This window comes from Sander vitreus, chromosome 7 (assembly GCF_031162955.1).
Source record: "Sander vitreus isolate 19-12246 chromosome 7, sanVit1, whole genome shotgun sequence".
NCBI lineage: Eukaryota > Metazoa > Chordata > Actinopteri > Perciformes > Percidae > Sander > Sander vitreus.
In genome coordinates, this window is record NC_135861.1 from 16573246 (window position 1) to 16595845 (window position 22600).

Sequence of the window (22600 nt, forward strand, 5' to 3'; positions counted from 1 at the left end):
TGATGGGGAGGTAATAGCTCTCAGCAGCATCATGGCCATCTATGAGTATTCTACGTAGCCTTCAGCACAACGTAATAGAATACTCCTCCTACGCTCCAGTTGCTGATTGGCGTTGCGCAGGTATCCAGCTATTATTTATTAGCCCAAAGCTTGGACGTCTCATTTATCCTGACCGGATCTCACTGCAAGATCTATCTGTTCCCACTTTGCACCAGGGCGCACGCAGCTGACTCTTTGAACAAACTATCTGCTCGACAGAAAACAGGTAAAGAAAAAAGATTACTTACAAATGTTTAAAGTAAAATGTTAACATATTTATTCTATTTTCAACAGTTGCCTTTTTCTGTCATGAAAAAGTGGAACTTTTGGAAAGGAAACAAAAGGGGACTGCGTGACATTACTGTCGTCATGTTTTTTTCTGTATTGGATGGACATTTTCAAGAGAAACAAAACCACAAAATTACTAATTAGATTCATAAAAAAAAATACGTTTCATGAACTAGGCTATATATTTGTAAATCTGACACCGCGCGCTTTTACGCACCAATTACGCATTGGGGTAGGCGCAACAAATGGTTCCTGATATTCAACGATAGTTTTGCCTATAAGGAAACAACAGGATAACTGTAAATATTTTTCGCACAGGCGGTGCTGAGAAAATGAGGAGAGGCTTGCTGCTGGCGACTCTGTTCCTTATCATGAAACTTCGATACAGCCAGTCCAGATGCGAGGAGCCCGGATCGCGCACATCAACTTCAGATGTAGGTTTCCTGGCGCGTAAGCTGATTTACACACCGTCTTTAAACAGAAAATGTTAAACTGCACTTTTTGCTTCTCATAACTGCAGCAGACCACAGGCTTGGGCAACCTCAAGCGGAACATTCTGAAGAGGTATAGCGATTTGGATTATGACAGCTTTGTGGGTCTGATGGGGAGAAGAAATGCTGGTGAGTCTCCCGTTGATTACATTCATAAGTTTATAGTAATAATAATACTATTGTTAATGATAAAGTGAAAAAACATCAAAATGGCAATATGTGTTGTAAATGGTGTCCCTTTCTGACATTTGGTAATTTATGTATGATCATTTGATCTGAATTTTATTTTCTCATATGCTCACTTCTATTTCACAAAGACGTTTTGTTCCTTTTAAATTTCCTTTTATTTTATCAGATGCAAACGCTGTACAGGCACCACAAAAAAGTAAGATCATTGTGAGTTAGTAATGATATAAAGTGTTTTAAATTATTTCATGAAACACAAAATGTAATGCTTCTCATTCTTCTTTTTTTAGGGGAAATGAATGACATTTTTGTTGGTCTTATGGGAAGGAGAAACTTAGAGCCTGGTGAGTGTGGCACTTCACATGTGTCACATATCCACAATAGCCCTGTTGGCTTTTGTTTCAAGGTTTTCTCTGGTGTTGATCATGAAGAGAATATATCTACATGGGACTATAATGTAATGTCTGCCCTCATAGATAATGGTCCTTGGAGGAGGGAGTATCCAGAGAGGAAAGGCATTTTTCTCAACAAGTGCAGGCTGAGGTGAGTGCCTCTTCTTTTTCACTCCGTAGATGGAACATGAAACATCTCCACTTGGAAAAAAAAGTTAACACTTAACCTGGCTAATAAAAGTATAAAACAATATGGAACAGAGGAGGTTTTGAAGATTTATGAAATCAAATATTTCCTCTGTATGCTTTCCATTTTTCTAAAAGGTAAACCGCTAGTTTACCTTATTTTTGTGGTGTATTAAATAATTTATTTTGCACATTTTAAATGCATGAGGGTAGGAATAATACTTATATATGATGTGTTTTGTTGCAGGTTTCTTCAGGGGCTGTAGACATTCATTCCGAAGCAACTCTCTAATCTGGCAACAATGACAGAAGATCACAGAGAACACAACCAATGAACTAAATGTCTGATGGAAACAACTAAATGGCGTGATTCAGACTGTTGACCTGCCAGCTGGCTTATGAAAGTGACCATAAACTACATAGATTGCATTTGTTGTATCTGAAGACAAAACATGATTAGTAGTAACAGCCAATACATTCTATTCCTTTATCATGTTATACCTTTTTCTTCAAAAGCTCAAAATAAAAATCATTTTGTACACATAATTTATTAATTCAAAATGTCTGTGCATTTTCCTGCAGCTGTTCATAAGTGATTCTTCAAGCTTGTCTCCAGTGCAGAAAGTAATGTTCAATCACACCTGCTACAATGTTTATTGTTGGGCTATATAAAATGACTTGACAAGAGGGACTTATTGGATTTCTTTTTATAATACTGTTTATCAGACGCTACAGTGTTCTCAGAAAGAAGTGCAGCGGCTTTCAAGTACACACTTTTCAGAGCATCTTATATCACTTATAGATAAGAAGAAAATACATTTTTAACAGCACAGTTGTTGCTTTTCGTACTGAAACACTGGCTGTAGATTAGGAGTCTGCTAACTTATCAAAGAGGGTTCAAAAGGAAATCAAAATGGAAAAATGCAAACACATTAAGCTAATGTTATTTTTGTAATTTTAAATATTGCATGTTGTTTCAGAAAGCCAAAAAACTAACATATTTTAAATTATTTAAATTTAACTTCAGAAAAGTAAAGTCAGAACATCAGATTTAATACCAGAAAAGATGCAAAATAATAAGTTGTAACACATCAATGGCCTGAACACACACACACACACTGCAATACATCTGTTGCTGTATTATTGGCTCAGATCAGGTTGTAAAATACATCAAAATAATATTCTATGTGCCTCTTCCTGCAGCACCCCAAGCACATAACTGTGACTGTGTAGCGTCATAAATACATAAATTAAAATGCTGATCATGTTGAACGTAATTAAACCAAAGGTTTATCTTGGTTAAAAATAGCCAAGCCATACGGAGCTGCCGCTACAAATTCACATTCAAATTTTAATCACTCTCACCGTGGGTGTTTATAGTGACATACTGGCTGGAATTATACTGCGATCGGATCAAGGAAGACCTCTCAGAAGAAAATATTAGTCGACATACGGCGCAGGGAAATCAACCCCAGCTGAAACACAGAATCAGAGTTGCCTGCCTTGAGCGACTGCAGTCTTGTTCTCAGTAGCGCGAGAGATTAGATTGCCTTCCTTCCTTTTCTCTGGCTCCATCTCTGCTTTAGTTTGGTTTAAACTAGCAAGGAAGGCTGACGTTGTGTGACTCCTTCCATCCGTCACCTCCTGAACCCCTTTAAGTCCCGCTGTCCCGGCTGTCTGTGAGAGTGGGCCATGGCTCAGACCCAGGCGTAAGGAGGGTCGATAGCGTGGCCTGTAGCCGTACGCTCTCAGGTGATAGGTGTAGTACTCCAGTGTGTACATCAGCTCTGCTTCTACATAATGGAAAGATACTGCCAGGTCAGAGCAGCACTGCGGACCCTGGGGAAGAATAACACACACAAATATACATGTTAGCAGCACAAAGTGTTGCACAAACACATACATGTAAAGATACCAAAAGTTAGAACAAAGATTTAAAAAAACATATATTTCAACAACAGAACACACTTGAAATACTGTACATGTGGCATTTTAACATTTATAATTATGAGGTGTATAAACAAGCAAAACCAATTGTCAAAGTGTGTCAGTCTCTATCATCCATCAAACTGCAATCATATTTCACAGATGTTACTGTGACATCCCTTTACAGCACAAAAGGAAATTGACTACTAATTACACAACGTGCTGTGAAAAGTCTTTAAAATACTCACTTTCTTCCAACAACTTTATCTAATAAATACAGAGACATTTTTTTACTTGTGATGCCAGGGATGTATTTAAGTAGGAACATTTTGTATGCAAACAGGATTTTGAGTAAATATGGTCTCCATTTTGTGAACTACTAACTAACAATTCTATCTATCTATTCTTGTATAAAAATGCGACATGCAGCACCTCTCGTGTTTGCGGTGACGTTGGGGGCTTAAAACACCATCAAGCTTTGCATTTGCCATTACAATTTGCACACTACTCACTTTCAGTTAGAGAAAAAATCCTTACTGTACATTTCAAAATAAAAGAATAATTCTATCACTTGAAGCGCAGATGTACACTAATGATATTGGTACACCCCCTCAATAGCATGCCTTTCTAACCCAACTTGCCCCTTTCTTTTTTTAAAGATTCTTTGTTTGGCATTTTAGGCCTTTATTTGTGACAGGACAGCTTAGACATGAAAGGGGAGCGATAATAATAATAATAATAATAATAATAATAATAATAATAACTTGGATTTATATAGCGCCTTTCAAGGTACCCAAGATCGCTTAACAAATAGGGGGGAGGGGGGTTAGGGGTCAAAGGACTTAATGAAAAGAAATGGGGGATAGGGGGAATGACATGCAGCAAAGGGCTGCAGGTCAGAATCAAATCTACGGTCGCTGTGTCGAGGACTGAGCCTCTGTATATGGGTGCACGCTCTACCAGGTGAGCTACCCAGGCGCCCCGACTTGCCCCTTTCTAATACGGTTACAGTGATTGACTCCACAGGATGTCCCGCTTATCACAGAGCTATCTGTAAACTAACTTGTGCTTTAATGGTGCCATTTTAGGCACTTTTGGACAGCTTACATAGTAGACATAGACAAGAAATATGGTGCGAGAGGGTGGTATGACATGCAGCAAAGATTATTGACTAGAACCAAACTGGGAATGTTGGGGTTATATGGTATGCATCTTAACCATTAATCCACTGGATACCCCATTCTAAAGCATTTTAAGCACAGGTATGATTTGTATTTTTTTGCTTTTACCATCTCTACCAACAAATACTGTAGTACCATTTCACAGCACTAGATCACAAATAAAACATGAGTGGTGACTTGCCTCAACAATTGGGTAGTAGCAATAGCTCCAGTACCAGAAGCTCTTGGAGAACTTGCCGGTTAGATGGTGCTCTGGCACAAACGGGTGGAAAGTTTCACGATGCAAAGTATCTCTGGAGTCCCCCGCCAGCACGCCCATCTTCTCCAAACACTGCCCCAGCGCCAAGTCCTCTACAGGTGTGGTGTGTGAGCAAACTTTGGTCCGAAAACCTTCCACAAATCTCTTGAGGGCCTCTTTGCTTAGAACATAGCCTGCCCCTCCGCTCATGTAGCCTTGCTTGGTGTAAGGCTTGAAGCGTTTGCCGAAGTAGATGGGCTCTTCAGGGGTGTGGTTGGACAGAATCCAGCGCAGGTTGTCCACCACCACATAGGTGTCATCATCTGCTTTTAAGAACCAATCGGCTTCACTTGCATGGTGCTCATAGACGTAATGGAAGGCTCGAATGGTCTTCCAGTACAGCTGGTCACGGCCCTCCTTGGTGCCCAGGCCCACAGTGGGGAAGTCTGGGTCCTCTTCAGAGCTCATGAACACCACCACATTGCAGTGGCGACTCCAGGTGGCCCTGACATGGCGGGCCCTGCTCTGCAGGTTATACGGCCCCGTCATCACCCAACATAGAACACGTACCTTCTGGTACAACACATCTGCCACACGGCTGTCTTCATCTAGAGGGAAACGGAAAACAATACAACACATAACAATGTTAACTAGTGTGAAGTGGAGCAATTGTATGTGTAGTTATATCAGGAATGCCCCACTACCTTGGCACTCCACACATGAGCATAACTTCTCCATATCTAATCAGTGTACTCCACATTCCTTCTGTGTTTTTTATGCTCCTTTCATTGCATTTTCTTACGTAAACGACCTTTGAGTAAGAACTAAGATAACCTTGGACAACGTTCATGCAGTAGTTCCTGCAAGTCTAAATGCCTCATCAGAGAAGAAAGACAGTTAACAGTTACAGAGTAAGGGTGGACAGGATCAGTCAGTTTTTTTTTTTATTTTGGCCTCCATGTTCATCCATCTTTTACCAAGACTACTTCCAAATCCATCAATGCATCCATGCCAAATATTATACACCCTATCTGCTCTGTCAGTGTCTATCAGTGTCTTTAATTGTGCCATAATATATTGTAATGGCAAAAATTACACTTGAGCACTGTTCCTTTTATTTCTTATGTTTTTATTAACACATAGCCTTCTCTCAGCACTATTGAAAGAACAGTTTGTCTCCCCTTATCATGTTGATTCGATCCTGCTTAACTGCTGAGACAGAAAGTCTGGGAGACGAAGCATAGGCCCTTTGTTTAAACTGATAAACTACAAGGACACTATAAACCATCTTCCTTCCCAGATCCGGGTCCTCCCCCTGCCAGTTACGGAGTACGGGAATGTAACCTCAGAGGTGAACGTGGGGGATAGGGGATTAGGTGAAGTGGGTTTATGACACCTTGGGAGATTTAGAAAGGTATCTGACAAGATCTTTATCTTTATGTGCATGTTAACCTATAACCTGTTAACCTTATCTGGACACTGTCTGTGAGAAAATGTAAACCATTGTTGTAGGTAGATCATGTTTGAATTGTCACTCCCCTTTTCCCAATGTGCATTTAAGCTCAGTGTTTCCTTGACTCATTTGAAGAATCGGTACTCACTGAGCTGTTTGTGCTTTTGTGACTCTGTTATTCTTCCTATATTTGCAAATATATCTTAATAAATACGAAACCCTAACTTGATTCAGTTCTCCGACTGTCTTATTTGTTACATTCACTAAACTTTGAAACCTCTACCCCTGCTGGACCAGAAACTTCCATTACAATATCTATCTATCTATCTATCTATCTAAGAAATGGCTATATATAGAATGTATATGTATAGACAGTATATAGAAATATATATAAATACTAAATAAACTCTTTGTTGACCCATACGTGAAATTATTTTTTCTGTAGTATAAAAGGACCAGTGCAAAAGAGTGTAAAGCACCTGCATGGTGAGGATGGAGCAGGTTGATGAGAGATGCTCCCTCCTTCCTCCAGCTGATTGGTCTCTCCGACACCGCTGTGGCTCTTTCCTGAGCCTCTGACAGCACAGGGTAGCTCCTCTCAAACCACACCTGGTGCAGGAAGAAGTAGATGCTGCAGGCCCCCACCAAGAAGCCCAGGGAGAAGGCCCATCTGGAGCTGGAGCCCTTCATGGTGAGACCGTCCCCAGCACCGTAATGTCCCATTTACAGCAAGTCTACATGGGAACACAACACACCAGGATTGATTTGATGGACTGACAAACCTGACATGTGTCTCTTCAAGTAACTTCAATATTATTTTGCAAATCATTGTGTCAGAAAAGGCAATACACCCTAATGGTATTTTCAACGCAAGACAGGTTTGTGATGTGTGCATTCAAAATAAAAAGATATGATGTGGTTTGAGTACACTCTGATAGCTTTATATCATCTTGGATGCACTTTTCAGACCCAGACTACAACACATTTTAGGTATTGCACCCTGGAGCCTAATCTCACCCTCTCACATTCACAGGGATGTTGCCTTAAAACAAACTTTAAAAGGTGTTTCTTATTGCAATACATTTGGACAGGAAAATCTGTCTAAGCTGGAAAAGCATCTCACTTGAGAGTTATTAGAGTCTGTACACAGACATTGAACTAGTGACTGACTGTGAACATGTAGAATTTTTGTTTCCAATCTAAATTATTTTAACTTGAGTGTAGAACCTACAGTAAATCAGAAACCAGCTCCAGTAGAATGGTGCTGTCACAGTGATTTGTCCCCCTTATCATTATCATATTTAAGGCAGACTGATTTAAGTAGATACATTTAAAATAAGTTATAATATAACTAGTGTCTGTAGTCATTTTGGCATGAGGACTTGAAAAGTCCTTTGTGAACATGGACTTTACACAGGGTAGATCCCATGTCCCTTATTTGGAAGTCGTGCAGCTGAAAGGGTTGCTAACTCCCCCAAACAGCTGACAAATTCATGTGACACATCAGAGGAAAGGACGTCTCATCCCTCTAAAACACATTTGCTCGTTTTCTCTCCCCTCCCATTATTTTCTTGTGTTTATTCCGTGCTTCCTCGTGGTAGGAACTACCGACCGTGGGCTTGGTGTGTCAGGGACTTTAGCCCCGGATGTAATTTTAGTTTAAGTTTAGGTGCGCAATAATATTGCTACATTTTGTTTGAAGGTTCTTCTCCAACAAAAGATGCAAAAGAGGAGGAAAGAGTACATTATGCCTACAGGAGAATAAATAGTTGAACCAATACATATTGCCTAAGAGCCTTACTGCATTATATACAACTATAATTTTATATTTTGAATTGTCACCTATGTTTCCCAGCATAGTCAAAAAGGTAGACATAGGTGCATAAAATTCACCAGAATGGAGGAAATTAAGTGTTTAACATCCACAAACTGGGATGCTGAAATGAACATACACGGTTATTAACAAACTGGGCAAGCCAAATGGCGTTTTTGTGATCTGCTCTGTGTGCACTGTTCAGTTAATTTAATGGGTCCGGGCTAAGCCCCGAACCTCATCAAGTCCAAGAAACGCCACTTGTTTATATACCAAAAATACATGACTGCTGCGACAGCGAATAAGGGGCATGTGGAATCCAGATGTTTGACTATAAAGCTGCTGAAATGTTGTCACCACTATACAGCAGCTGTGTTTATATTTCCAGTAAGCACACGTATGTCTAAGATATACACCCGTGTGTGTGTGTGTGTGTGTGTGTGTGTTATTTACCTTTGCTGGGACATCAGCCATTTGTGGGCACGATCTGCTTGCAACCCCTAAAGCAGCGAAATATTTCCTGTTTCTGAAAAAAAGGTACCAGCCTGCTACACCTGTCTGTCATATAGTCGCATGCTGGTCACATTCATCTGATGTATTGTTTTTGATTCAAGTCGTCCCTGTTTTGCATCGCCAAATAAGATGATTAGAGAGGAAAGCCACTGATCAGATTTACATTCTTCTAAAAATACGGCCTCTCATTGGCTGGCTGCCGGTGACGTGTTGAGGAAGCCGCATTTCACGTCCAGAAATGCATTAATGGCAATTAACTGATTTTTACTACATGTAACCTATCAATTATTGTTGAAATGTGTAATTTGAAGATGCTGAGATATAGAGCGAAACAATTTTATTTTTAATAATGATAATAATAGTAATAAAGTTGTTGATTTGTTAATCTTGTCCACTAGGTGTCACCCTAGTTTTGTCTATGGGTCACCCTAACAAAGCCTACAAAATTAATGCAACCTATACACTTACACATCCTCACTCACTCCTACAGTTATATAGACTTTACATGCATGCACATGAGGAGGTGTAAGGCAATCATAGACTGCAGACTTAATTTGAAGCATCTGCTCTGTTTGAACAGCTGTAAGGCACTAAGCAAACACAACGCATCAATCAGCCAATATGTACTCATGGATGTATAATATAGAAGGTGTACACACACAAGGGATTTAACTCAGGTTTTAACTTGCTACAAAGCACAGATCGAAGAACAATTTACAGGCAGATAGAAATAGACTTGATATAAAACAATAAAGGTGAACAAACATAGGTAAAGATAAGCATTATAATAAACATTATTAAACATTTACTATTATGTAGGCTACATACACATAGGTTAAAACAGCTACTCTTCATTAAAAAAGTGCATCCTAAGTGTATCTGCACTGGGGGTTTCACAATCCACATCACTTTGAGTTGCATATGATCGTAGCGTTCAAACTAGTTGTGATAGCACAAAATCATGCGTGGCAGTTTGACAGTTGAGCAAAGAAGAGCAGGTGAATTTCAAAATGTCAAATACTGAATTACAGTTTTTTTTCGATTGCTTAAGCACTATTTTGAAAACAGGGACCGTTTTTTCAAAACACTACACACAATTAGCACAACAACACACCCAATTAGCAGAACTCAGACCCTCAGACCTCAGACCCTTTGCAAAATGAAACAGTCTTGCAAAAACTGTACACTAATTTATAAAAAATATATTTTGTTATCATATGAAACACACACGAAACGTACGACTTAATTCAGGTTGAACCAGTTACACACTGCTGTTGCTAACCTAAAACACTTTTAGCAATTCTACTTCTCAGTGATTAGAGTACTGTAAATGAAGTACACAGAGAAAGTGCAAATATACAATAAGTTCACCAAATACTACACAAGCCCAATGCTGCAGACTGAGGAAAATATAATATATTTCTCTCCATGTACCCAAATCAGTCAACATGTCAACATGGAGAATCACAACAAAACATGTCCCAGTTGTCATGCTACTACAGTAGTGTGCATAACACTGTTAGCTCAGCAATCAACAGACAAACATAAGATACTGTATCCAGTAGAGGTTAAAATTACAGTAATAAAAAAAACAACAACAAAAAAGATCTGAAAAAACATGATTGGTGTGTCTATAAATACAGTTTTTTTTTCAACTGCTTACACAACTTCATTTTTAGATGTGTTTATGGCATTTTGAATGCAGTGTTTCATTTTGAAGGAGATGTGAGGCATTTTGCATTTTGTGTGTGCAGTTTTGGAAAATGTGTGTAGAGTTTTGAAAAAAGGAGACATAGTTTTGAAAACGTGTGTAAGCAGTTGGAAAAAACTGTAAGCAATCATGTGTTTCATGGCTGTTTCACAGACTGGCTCATAGGTGTGGTCCTTTGACAGTCAGTGCTTTGGAATTGCAAGGAAGTGACTTCATGATATACTGGACTGTGTTTCGTGTTTTGCAAATCACTGTGTGTATTGTTTTGCAAAAAGTGTGAGGGTGACATTATGCTTATAGTGGTGCATATCTGGGCCAATGTTTTGCTCCTTGAGTGTAAGGTTTTGATAATTGTGTAATACTTTTGATTTCAGTGTGTAAGTAATCGGAAAAACTGTAATTAACAATGAGTGGAATATTGTTGAGTGGTAGGGGACTGTAAAACTTCTATACTTTTTGAAGCCTATATTTGAGCATCTAAACACTTCTAAATTAAACGTTGTGATACAGGATGCAGCATGACAACAATGACTTGATATTATATTTTATTACAACACGTTTAAACATGGTTCATGGTTCAATGTAATGCTGGAGTCTGTTGTGTCATGGGGTAATAACTACACGAATAATCTACTGTTGTTATATACCTGTATGCCGCCAATGCAAATCACTTGGTTATCCCAGAGTGACTAACGCGAACCACCAGGGGAGTGGCTCCGAGCGAGTCGCCGTCTTCCGCAGCTCACCGGACGCAGAACCCAGATTCTCAAATTTGAACAGACGTGACTTGAAGGAATAATTTATCCCACGGAAACAACAACAGTAAGAAATATGTCAATCTCTCTTCTTTTTTTGGTCTACTTAACGTTAGGCTACTATGCGAATACATGTTGGGACTGTTTTGCATATCGCGTTGAAATAGACTTGTTCGCTTTTTTTCTTCTTAATATTCTTGACAAATTGGCTAACGTCTGATATTTTGGAAGAAGGTCTAGGGCTTGAAGTGTATAACCTACATTTCACAGCTTTAAAATAGGAGAACACGCAATGGGTTTTCCTTAAAAAGTTAAGGGCTAAAGTTTGGGGTTTCATAAGTCCGGCAATGAGTTTATGAGTCAAAAGATTTATTTAGTCAAAATAAATAAAAGTATCCTAGTTTTGTTTCATGCATAGGCTACACGTTCATAAATGCTCACAGCCATGCTGCAGCCTTCCTGCTGCCAGTTGTGTAACCTGTTTCTTAAAAATTATGATGCACGTGAAATACTTGTTTGAAACTTTAGAAGTACAGTATGCTAAAAGCCACTCCTTTTGACTATTTCTCGATATGGAAATCACATAATTGTACAGTATTTTTGCATATACTTTTTAAATTTAAGATTTAAATTCATGTTAAACATGTGCCTTTGATGGCCTCAGTTATGTGATCGTGTAATATATAGGGAGAGTGATAAGACTTCTACATTTGAGTGGTCATAACATATTTGGGCTGTTGCTCTCTGGTGACAAAGTGGTAAACATTCCAAAGCTTGTGGTGAGATTAAATCTTATTTTTCATTGGAGCAGAGTGTGTAGACAGGAAAATAGCAATTGCACCAGTTAACAGGAACTCAGCAACAACTTAACTTATCAGCAACTTAACTTCACATAAAATGGGTTGAGCAGCACAAAGAAAGAATCAGAAATGCTATTTTTTTATTTATTTTATTTAAAGAAGCCTTGCCACATCTGCACATTTGTAAAGGAAAGCACCTATCTTGCTCTATGATGTAAATCAGCATTGCAGAGTCTGTAGAAATCCTGTCAGAGAGTGCCACCCTCTCAACTGAGCAGCCTTCTGCCAGAGAGGAGTGATTCAAAAAGTTGGTGTCCAGGGTCGGAGGGTCGACTACAATCTCCCCTGCCCATCTCAGGGTCCTGGAGGCATACAGGTTCTGGAGGGACAGCAGGTTGCAGCCAATCACCTTCTCCACAGAGCGAATGATACAATGCAGTCTGCCTTGTCCTTGGCAGTGGCAGCATCGTACCAGATGGGGATTGACTCAGTGATGGCAGTGTAAAAGTGCCCTATCATTGTCCTGGGCAAGTTCAGCTGCTGCAGGAAGTACATCCTCTGCTGGGCTTTTTATGTTTAGCTCCCACCTGAGATCCTGGGTGATGATGGAGCCCAGCAAGTGGAAGGACTTCCCCTCAGTGCCTATACTTCATTAACCCCCACCATAGATCTGTACTGCCAAGTAGAGCTGCTGCGGCACTATTTCAATGTGAAAATCCAAGCATTGTGGTTAACAGAAAGAAATATCTGCCAAAATACTTTGTAAGCCATACATTTCTGCGGTTGTCAAAAGATTAAAATCAAATTTTATAGTTCAGTGATGTTTATATTGTACAATACACGATCTAGCTAACTTGGAACGAGCCTGTTGCCTCAGCAGTTTTAAGGACTTGTTGCTTTGACAACAGCTCCAGATAAATTTGAAGCCAGCTTTGAAGAACTGAAAAATCCAGGCTGATGTCAAAATTTCCCACAGTCCAATCAAAGTCAATTATTCCAAAGTGAAACATAGGACCTCTGTCTTTTACATGCCCCCTTTGTTTCTTTTATTCTACAGTACATGCATACAATTTTGACATCCTTTTAATCTTCATTCTAGATGCGTGCCAAATATAAGAAGTGTGTGGGAGTGATTTTGGTCAGTGGACTACTGCTAGCACTGTTTTATGCTTGGGGCCCTGGAACCAGCTCAGGAGTTGACATAAGGCCAAGACAGGAAGGTCTAATAAAGGAACTCCTTGAAGGGAAATTTCGAGACCCCATCAGTGGCAATCATGACATTGCCTACCATATAAAGGATGATGTGGCATGGTGTGTTAATCAGTAAGCAAGTCTAAATTCTGCATTGAATTTGTATTTGTTTCCGTATTAACTGACTCAGTGCCATTTTATTTTTCTGACACAGTCATTTGGCTCAAAATACATGTGTTTGTCTGGCTGATGAAGGGGCCTTTCAACTGCCATTCTTCAATCTGCTGTTCCCACGCGTGTGGGCCCACAATTTTGATCTTGCGTTCTTAGAGTCCCATCCTGACCCTGAGGGCATAAAGCGTCACAGAGCTGAAGAGTACAGCAACTTTCAGAAGAGGTAAAGTTAAACACCCTTGTCTACTCATACCTCTTAGATGTAAATCAAATAGATAACATTTATTGCAAACACAATAACTACTTTTTATGATAAGACCTTTGAGTCATGCTGTAATGGCTCAGTTGACAGATAACCTACCACACCATTAACATCTCAGTACATTGACATGACACTGACACTGACAGACTATTTAAAGGCCTTGCTCACATCCTGGCTGTACACTGAAATATGCTTGGCTGTTGTTACTGGCCTTCACCCCGGTCTCCACTTACTTTAGCTCTGTTTGCCTGCACCTTTGGTGGTCTATATTTGTAAGTTAATTCGCACTAAGGGGTTGTCATATATATATATATATATATATGCATTTATACCAAGACACTTTGGAGCAGATTATCACATTTCATTGCTGTTCACATTTACCCTCAATTCACATTACTTTGGGAAAATGTATTGTTTGGATTCACTTGTACAATTCAGCGCATGCGCAGAACGGATCTTACAGGCGTTACGGATCGGGTACTGACAACCGGGATGTAACAATCTGCAGCTGCCGTCGGAGAAACAACACAGACGGTGCGTTCATTGAAACTGGTAAACTACAGCCTCGTGGTGCATTTGTAGTTATTGTAAATGTCCTTTTCCTATCTGGTTGTTGTTTTTGTCGTTCAACAGCAATTTACTTGTGAAATAAGTTATTGTTATTGTTATACATTATTATTAAATCATTTAATTTTGACCATATGGCCTAGGCAATAAACAAGCCATTCTTAAATGTCACCAACTGTTGTTTAGTATCCTTTTTTTTTCTTTTCTTTTTTTACTTTCTTAAAAAGTATCTCTTCAGGCACCGTTAATTATGTATGCGATTAATTTTGATTAATTAATCACAGAGTAATTAATTAGATTACATTTTTTAATCGATTGACAGCCCTTATATATATATATATATATATATATATATATATATATATATATATATATATATATATACATATACATATAACAAAAATAAATAATAAGCACTGGACAACAGACTCATTAAAATGCACATGTAAAGGCACGTTGTAGCAGGGCTTAAAGTGAAACTTTAACTTCAACCGTCATCCAGTGGACTTTTTTCAGGTGAGTGAGGAGCTCCGGGCACTGGCATTTCACTTTAAGCACTTTGACCATATGCTTTAATTTTGTATTCTCCATGGCGTAACGGTATTAAATAATATGCGAGTGTGGTCCCATATGTGGTATGCAGCGATAAACACTTTTGGCAAGGTCTGAATCTGCAGCTAGAGGCTGCCTGAACGCAGTGGGGAGGACTCGCTTTGCAGTCTGTTTTTGTTTGGGGGGAGTGGGGATTTTTCAGCATCAAGACATAATCTTTCAAAAGAGAAGCATCTACAGCTCATAATCAGACACTTGATTGTTATTAGCCTGCCATTGTCTTTGCACTCACCGCAGCCAAACAGCAACCCTCCTTGACTGCTGTTTGTATTATTTAATAATATGTTCTGTATGTAAAGGACCTACAATCCTGCAGATGTGCCTATTGTAGCTGAGGCCAACAGTCCTCTTCAGTATCCTACCCAGGGCGTGGCGGTGCGACCCCTCAAAACGATCATCATTCCTGGTAACAGCATATCTAACCATAAACCACACATGATATCAATGCTTAAACATTATGTCGTTACCTAGTTGCTTTAATTGCTAATGAAGTCTGTTAGTTTAAATGCTTCACCATCATCCCATCTTGATATCCCCAGTAGTATTTGCTTACTTTCCATAGGTTTGGGTCTTAAAGAAGAAACAAGATCCAGCCATATGGTAATTTCTTCATTTTCTGCTTTTCGTTGTGGTGACATACCCACTTTTTTTCTGTCTAAATGTTAACTTTTTTTTTTTTTTTTTTTAATTTTTTTCACCAAAACCATGCAATGGTGTAACAGGTATATTTGACAGCATCACTGGGGACTTTTGATGTTGCTGCTACAGTGGATGGGGTCTCTGTTAAAGGAGAGGGAGAGAAGCACATTATACTGTCTAGTCCTCTTCTGTCCACTCTGAACAAGCAGCTGCAGTTTGTCACCTATACAAACACTGTTTTCCATCCCAAGACAGCAGATACAGGTAAAGCTATCATGTGGATACTATCTTGATACTAAAAGTAGAATGTCATGTTTACTTATTCAACCTTATAGAGATTCATCTTAATGCTCAGAGGTAATACACACCAATTTGGATCAATAAGTAATGACTCGGACTCGAGTCGCTCTTAAGTCACACTTGACTTGGACTCTAGCTCAGAGACTTGTGAGCATCTCCAGGGTTAAACAGTACAGGGTTATTTTTTATCTGTGAAATATACAGGGTTATTTTTATCTGTAAAATACAGGCAGATACAATCTCATAATTACTATTTGATGGTTAATAAATACCAAAACATCATTATCTAAAGAATTGACAAAGACTGCAGTGCATAAGCAATTACAGCTTGGCATGAATATGCACTGCTTCATCTCTTTATCACAATTTTGTTCTGCAGTTCAGTTTGCAACTGAAGGTCACAAGTCATTTTTCACCATTAAAGTTGGACATGGAACCATACCTAAACTTTACAACTCTGGATATCAAAAAGGTTCGTGAGCAGTTAACATTATTATTTATTTTGTTACAAAGTGTTTGAATACCACATCGGAATGTTTTAGTTGTTTATGTGTTTTTTGTTTTTTTTTTCTACTTAGAGTACAATATTAGTGCACTTGTTACCATCGCCACCAAGACCTTTCTACGCTATGACAAACTCAAAGATCTCATTGACAGCATACGGCAATATTATCCCACCGTTACAATAGTGATAGCTGATGATAATGAACACCCTCAGCCAGTGACCGGGTCTCACATTGATCATTACATCATGCCATTTGGAAAGGTAAATAAGTGTTCTGTCTCTATGAAGTATCATGCATTGTGATCATTAACCAGCACAGTTTATGAATGTATGTGTTGATCAACCTTCATCTACTGTACTGTATATAGGGTTGGTTTGCAGGAAGAAACCTGGCAGTGTCTCAAGTGACCACCAAGTATGTGCTCTGGGTGGATGATGATTTCATCTTAACTGCAAACACCAAGCTGGAGAGGATGGTGGACATCTTAGAAAAGACCACTCTGGATCTTGTGAGTTGTATGCCCAGAGACAGTACAATGTGTGTGGCAAATATCTGCTGCAATAATAGTGACTGCATATTATTTTACCTACAAATACTTGGCTAACTTAAAAGTAAACAATTATTCAGCTCTACTCTCTCCCACCCAGATGTTGGAAGTAAGAGTACAACAGCATCCCTTTACTACACCAAACTTCGTTTTTTTTTTAAAGAAGTGGTGCTTAAATTTGTCTGACTTTCATTTCAGTCTTTCATATTTCCTCATGTGCACATGCACTTTTTGTTAAGGTTTCATAATTTATATTAGCATAGCTTTCCATAAGCGTTGTCTGCCAGCCAAACTGCTGACTACTCATTAGCAGTCCAGCCGGCTACTTTATCATAATCATTCTTTATTCGAAAAAATATATATTTGATTAAAAGAATTGTGATTTGCTATGCATGTACATTTTACAACAACTAGCCTCTGCTTCAAAACAATGCCATCCATCCATCCATCCATCTTCATCCGCTTATCCGGGGTCGGGTCGCGGGGGTAGCAGCTCCAGCAGGGGACCCCAAACTTCCCTTTCCCGGGCCACATTAACCAGCTCCGACTGGGGGATCCCGAGGCGTTCCCAGGCCAGGTTAGAGATATAATCCCTCCACCTAGTCCTGGGTCTCCCCCGAGGCCTCCTCCCAGCTGCAATGCAAGCATGATAAATAGAAACAAGCCTTATACATTTTCAGACATATATATGTATATGTGCGTGTGTGTGTGTGTGTACGCTCAGCTGAGAGGCTGTGGCTGTGTTCCAAATTGCATACTTTTCTTTTTCCTTTTACTACTATTTGTTCATAACATTGCGCCTTTGAATGTTGACCCTCTTGCTCATACAGTATGTGCTGCAAAGGATTGTATGAATAGCCAGAAAAGCATGCTGGCTTGCACACTGCAAAATCCGGCCAGATGCAGCAGGAAATCCTGCAGGAAATCCTGGAATTTTTCATCCTGGAATACTGCATTTGTTATACTGGGACATACTAAATCTTTTTTCTGGCCTATTAAATAGTATGTGTAGAGTCTTCTAACCAGACCTACATTAGGCCAATGCAGTGCGAGGAAGGGAGAACTTGTTCAGCTTGTGTGTTCTGGGCTGCCAATACATCAATGTCCATTCATTAAATATCTTTGAGTGGGGTGACCCATTTATTCAATGACGACACGCTCTCTGTAGCAGAGGTATATTTCAGATTTGTTCATTTTCTTTCAGGTAAGTTTCATTCTGATTTCCATTTAAACACAAATAAAACAATACTGCTTTCCCCTTTGCCACACACCTGTACCTGTGGCTGCTGATTACTTATATGCTTTTCCTGTGACAATGCTATGCTGCACTTTTGTGTTTCATCACTGGGTGGAGCATTGTACGGTGGCCGACAGGGGCAAACGCCCTGCAACTTAAGAAAACAACTTCATTAATTTGACAACACATGCGCAGCATTCAGCAAACGCGCTGCAAATACACAACTCAACCAAATACATAAACGTGCTACAAATACACACAACACAACCAAATAGATAAACGCGCTGCAAATATGAAACGATGCAAAAAGAAAAGCACACAAACCCAGAAAACAAATGCAACAAAAAAATGCAGCATTCAGATTACACAACTAATAATATATTAATAATATACAGTCTATGCTTCCGTCTCATGCCCTCCCGGCTGTTGCCGTCCCCGTGCTTCGGCTTTTCAAAATAAAATTCATGTATTATGGCTTAAACATCAACGTCAACGTTAAACGCTGATGCAGTTTTAAATGTTTTATTACCACAAGTTTACAGACGTCTCTGCTGATTGAGTATCACCTGTGACCGTGACACACCCACCAAACGAGAGAAAACATATCTCAAACATAGACTTAATATTTACAGTCTATTCAGTTGTTTTTTTGTTGCATTTGTTTTCTGGGTTTGTGTGCTTTTCTTTTACATCGTTTCATATTTGCAGTGCGTTTATGTATTTGGTTGAGTTGTGTATTTGCAGTGCGTTTGCTGAATGCTGCGCATGTGTTGTCAAATTAATGAAGTTGTTTTTCTTTTTGCATCGCTTCTTTTTTCGGGGTTTGCGTGCTTTTCTTTTTGCATCGTTTTTTATTTGCAGTGCGTTTATGTATTTGGTTGAGTTGTGTATTTGCAGCGCGTTTGCTGAATGCTGCGCATGTGTTGTCAAATTAATGAAGTTGTTTTCTTAAGTTGCAGGGCGTTTGCCCCTGTCGGCCACCGTGCAATGCTCCACCCAGTAATGAAACACAAAAGTGCATACACATTCATGTCAACAATTCATGTCAAAACGTGCAATTTCACTAACGTGTAAAACAAAGTTACATAATGGCTCCAACAGTATGTTAGTGTTTGACTTTTATATATTATATATTATTATCCATTTCTCTTGTTGATGGCATATTGACTCTAGTCTTGTTATATAATTTGTATTCGGCCTTGACCGGTGAGTACGTGCAGGATGAAGTGATCATGAGAATAGAAAATGGTGTGATAAGAATAACTGCATGGGTATTGGAACACAGGATGTGTGTTGCCAAGTAGAGAGCGGAGAGTCGTCGTCAGTGTTTGACAAATGTTACGAAAATATTTGGTGATGAAACACATTAAGAATTGCATTGATTGCACAGACAGAAAACAGGAACTCATTATAGGTTGGGCTACTTCAGAAAACATCAGAAAACACTGCAGCAACTTGACGATTGCACAGTAAGCATTAAAAAGTTTGAGACGTTTGAGCTTAATAATAAACAACTCTTAATTAATATATACATATTTCTTATTTTGGTAGCTTGTAGTTTTCTCTGTACTTAGCTTTATTAACTGTTCGATATTCGTGAAGGCATCATCAAACTTTTGTTTCATTGTTTCCTCCTATGTGTGGATTTGGCTTTTAAATCCTTCTAACCTGTTCAATAATTCAAACATCAAGTCCCCAACGTTCATGTTCATATTAGACTTCCATCTTTGGAGCTTTCTGAATTCTAAGTGCTGAATTCTTTTCTTTTTTTTATTCTCCAGTATTCATTCAATGTGGACCCATGCATTAACAAGCACTTTCTTTCCCACACCAACCCACTAATGGGAATATATTCGAAAAGAGACACTTACAGTACTAATACACATAATGAACATATAATGCAAACACCATTAATAAATGGAGCATTAGGAGATGGTTTCTTTCCCATAGAGGAAAGTAGTTATTCATTTTCTCTGTACTTGATAGCAGGAAGGGAAGAATGTAGGAGCTGATAGGATGATTTTTAATGTACAAATAAACAACAAGATTAAATTACAAATGAACTCATCTGTGCTGACGTCTCACCTAAAATGAACTTCTGCTATACAGTAGAGGTAGGAGAAAAAGTCAATTCTTAGATGCATCGCGATTCTCTATTGAAAGATTATGTCTCGATGCAGAAAAGTCAATAATTGATGCATGAATCATGCCAAAGTAATAACTAATGCTAATGGGTTGCTTGAGCCCCGCTACAATGTACTTTCACGAATGCATTTAACCTATTCTCATTCCCAACTTATCCGGGGCCCCTTGGTGTCATGGTCTGGTTAGTCTATATCCACGATGTTCCACGTCCAGGATTGCTCCAGTGCTGCGGGAAATTCCGCCAGATAACGCGCTTTTCGCCCGAGTGTCTGTTATCTCCGCTTCTATTTGTGTTGGCATTTTAAACTTTACTTTATGTATTTATGAGTACTATGGTTAAATGCTCCTCAGATCTCTGCAGGGTAAATCGAGACAGCTAGCTAGACAATCTGTGCAATCTGAGTTTTCTGTTGCAACAACTTTTCCACCAAAACAAGTTCCTTCCCGAGACTATTTTGCAGCGGCTCCATCGGGCGCTTAGTGCCGCCCAAGACAATTTTGATTGGTTTAAAGAAATGGCAATAAACCAGAGCATGTTTTTTTCCAATCCCAGAATGCTGTGTGGACTAGCCAGACCCTCCTCCGCAGCGCTTTGAAGGAAGGTCTGGCAATGCGAGACTATGGTCTGGTGAATTAGTCCGTTGTGTCTGCCCTGTATAAACGAGCACAAGCTGCATATCAGGAATTATCAAGAGGTCAGAGTGTTATGACGGAGCATTAGTGTCAGGGTTAGGAGAGCAGTTCTACATGGAAACCGCAGCAAAACGGTGCACACCCTTTTGAGATTGAACGTGCCCCAGGTATGCAGGTAGGGAATTCAGGAAGGGATTTTAGATGAGCGGGGCTGGCAAGAGATTCCGATGACATCTGGTGGATGGTTCGAGGATGGCAGGTCTGGGGAGTAAGAGGAGTGAACATGGCCAGGGGGAAGTCAGTGAGCAGGAGCTGGAGACAGGGACAAAGAGCCAGACCAAGTAAAACAACAAAGAGATGAGACAGTCCTCATGACAGAGTATGTTGAGAACATGCTCCAACATACTTAATGCTGAAAGTTAGAATGTATATTTTATTTATTCATTTCAAACCCATGTGCTGGAGTATAGAGCCAAATAATGAAATATGAATGAATCCCACTACGTATGGACAGCAATGTATTCAGTACACTTGCTAAGTAGCAGGAAGTTGTGCAATATAAATAATAATAATAAGTTCATGAAAATGTTTACCATTTTAACATACAATCTCCCACAGACTGTATTGTAAGGATCATTAACGTCCTTTCCGAGTCAGTTACACAGTGTCTGTCTTAATGACTTCAGGTCGGTGGCGCAGTGAGAGAGGTCACAGGTTACACTGCAACATATCGTCACACCATTTCAGTGGAAGAAGGGGGAGAGGAGGGCAACTGTTTACATATTAGAAATGGCTACTACCATGTCATCGAGGGATTTCCCAACTGTGTGGTAGCTGATGCCGTCATCAACTTCTTCATGGGGAGGACAGACAAGATCCAGGAGGTGGGCTTTAACCCCCGCCTGGCACGGCATGGTCATCTGGGTGAGTCCACTATGATATATTAACATAGCAGTTTATATTAGCTATTTTCTCTATGCAGTACATCTGTAATAACACTGTTGAGTTATTTCAGATTGGAAAGATGTAAAAAAATAAAATAAAAGAAACGGGAAATTGTAGCAAACAAACTTTTCTTTTGGCACTGCAGAGTTTTTCATCGACGGTCTGGGCTCCCTCCACATTGGCTCCTGTAGTGACATCATTGTAAACCACGCATCAAAGATCAAACTACCCTGGAGTAAAACAGACTCACAAAAGGCCTATGACAAATTCCGCTATTCATCTTCCACTGCTGATAATGACATTCATAAAGAAGTCTTCTACTTCAAGAACAGGTTCAAGTGCATAACCAGTCACTGAAACTTGTGCTCCCAAATGTCTGTCTGCTGCCCTAATGTGAGGAACAATAGGAACAGATTGTATTCAGGTAATGTGAAGACTGCAGAAAAGTATAACTGTTATATTTTTTATGTTTGCTTTTACTACCTTAGCACTTGCTGTTAAACAGAAATTGCTTGGACATATTTTGCTCTATGAACAGATTACGTTCTTCATCCTCTTTTCTCTAGCAGACGTTTTTGTATGCACTGTTGATTTCCATATGTACTGTAACTTTAAAAAGTTCATGCTAAATGCTTCAGAGAAAGCGTTTTACGTTTACGATTAAAAGCTAACAATAAAGTAATCAAGCATAGTTTGATGTTATCTAAATTAAATACAATTTATATTGTATCTGACACACACCCACAGCCCTACCAGCTGGGCTCAAGTACTGTAAATCCATAAACTGTTGTTACAAATAGATTGTATCTTATCTAAAACATTAAATCAAACCCCGCCAATGCCTTATAATAAAACAACAGATAATAGAAA

At 39.3% G+C, this 22600-nt stretch overlaps 3 protein-coding genes across 5 annotated transcripts; 2 read left to right on the forward strand and 1 right to left on the reverse strand.

Moving 5' to 3' along the window:
• The first annotated feature begins 76 nt into the window (after positions 1-76).
• Positions 77-2269, forward strand: tac3a (tachykinin precursor 3a). Its single transcript, XM_078254983.1, has 7 exons — positions 77-265; positions 646-761; positions 848-947; positions 1174-1203; positions 1295-1348; positions 1481-1547; positions 1830-2269. Exons 2-7 carry the CDS (start codon positions 660-662, stop codon positions 1846-1848), a joined length of 372 nt encoding a protein of 123 aa, XP_078111109.1. The 5' UTR covers positions 77-265; positions 646-659; the 3' UTR covers positions 1849-2269.
• c1galt1la (core 1 synthase, glycoprotein-N-acetylgalactosamine 3-beta-galactosyltransferase 1, like a) lies at positions 2100-8878 on the reverse strand. The gene is made up of 4 exons (XM_078254982.1): positions 8647-8878; positions 6860-7114; positions 4871-5535; positions 2100-3421 (listed from the first exon to the last, which is right to left on the reverse strand). The coding sequence occupies exons 2-4, from the start codon at positions 7101-7103 to the stop codon at positions 3071-3073; spliced, it is 1260 nt and encodes a 419-aa protein (XP_078111108.1). The 5' UTR covers positions 7104-7114; positions 8647-8878; the 3' UTR covers positions 2100-3070.
• A 2217-nt stretch (positions 8879-11095) lies between these two features.
• Positions 11096-22600, forward strand: b4galnt1a (beta-1,4-N-acetyl-galactosaminyl transferase 1a). 3 transcript variants are annotated; one of them, XM_078254984.1, is made up of 12 exons: positions 11096-11239; positions 13072-13283; positions 13378-13560; positions 15078-15184; positions 15341-15378; positions 15501-15681; positions 16097-16189; positions 16296-16483; positions 16591-16731; positions 17264-17347; positions 21472-21709; positions 21876-22600. In XM_078254984.1, the coding sequence occupies exons 2-12, from the start codon at positions 13072-13074 to the stop codon at positions 22085-22087; spliced, it is 1677 nt and encodes a 558-aa protein (XP_078111110.1). In that variant the 5' UTR covers positions 11096-11239; the 3' UTR covers positions 22088-22600. The 3 variants fall into 3 exon arrangements, with proteins under 3 accessions (XP_078111110.1, XP_078111111.1, XP_078111112.1); XM_078254985.1 differs by having other exon boundaries at positions 11096-11236; XM_078254986.1 differs by lacking the exon at positions 17264-17347 and having other exon boundaries at positions 11099-11239.

Bases quoted from the DNA above. Each gene is read 5' to 3' on its own strand.
- tac3a (XM_078254983.1), top strand. From the start codon at position 660: ATGAGGAGAGGCTTGCTGCTGGCGACTCTGTTCCTTATCATGAAACTT. The intron at 762-847 runs GTAGGTTTCCTG...TCATAACTGCAG, and splicing joins CGCGCACATCAACTTCAGAT to CAGACCACAGGCTTGGGCAA. The intron at 948-1,173 runs GTGAGTCTCCCG...TTATTTTATCAG, and splicing joins GATGGGGAGAAGAAATGCTG to ATGCAAACGCTGTACAGGCA.
- c1galt1la (XM_078254982.1), bottom strand. From the start codon at position 7,103: ATGGGACATTACGGTGCTGGGGACGGTCTCACCATGAAGGGCTCCAGC. The intron at 5,536-6,859 runs GTGCTTTACACT...GTTTCCCTCTAG, and splicing joins GCTCCATCCTCACCATGCAG to ATGAAGACAGCCGTGTGGCA. The intron at 3,422-4,870 runs GCAAGTCACCAC...ATTCTTCCCCAG, and splicing joins GCTACTACCCAATTGTTGAG to GGTCCGCAGTGCTGCTCTGA.
- b4galnt1a (XM_078254984.1), top strand. From the start codon at position 13,072: ATGCGTGCCAAATATAAGAAGTGTGTGGGAGTGATTTTGGTCAGTGGA. The intron at 16,732-17,263 runs GTGAGTTGTATG...CGGGGGTAGCAG, and splicing joins AAAAGACCACTCTGGATCTT to CTCCAGCAGGGGACCCCAAA. The intron at 17,348-21,471 runs GTTAGAGATATA...TAATGACTTCAG, and splicing joins CCGAGGCGTTCCCAGGCCAG to GTCGGTGGCGCAGTGAGAGA.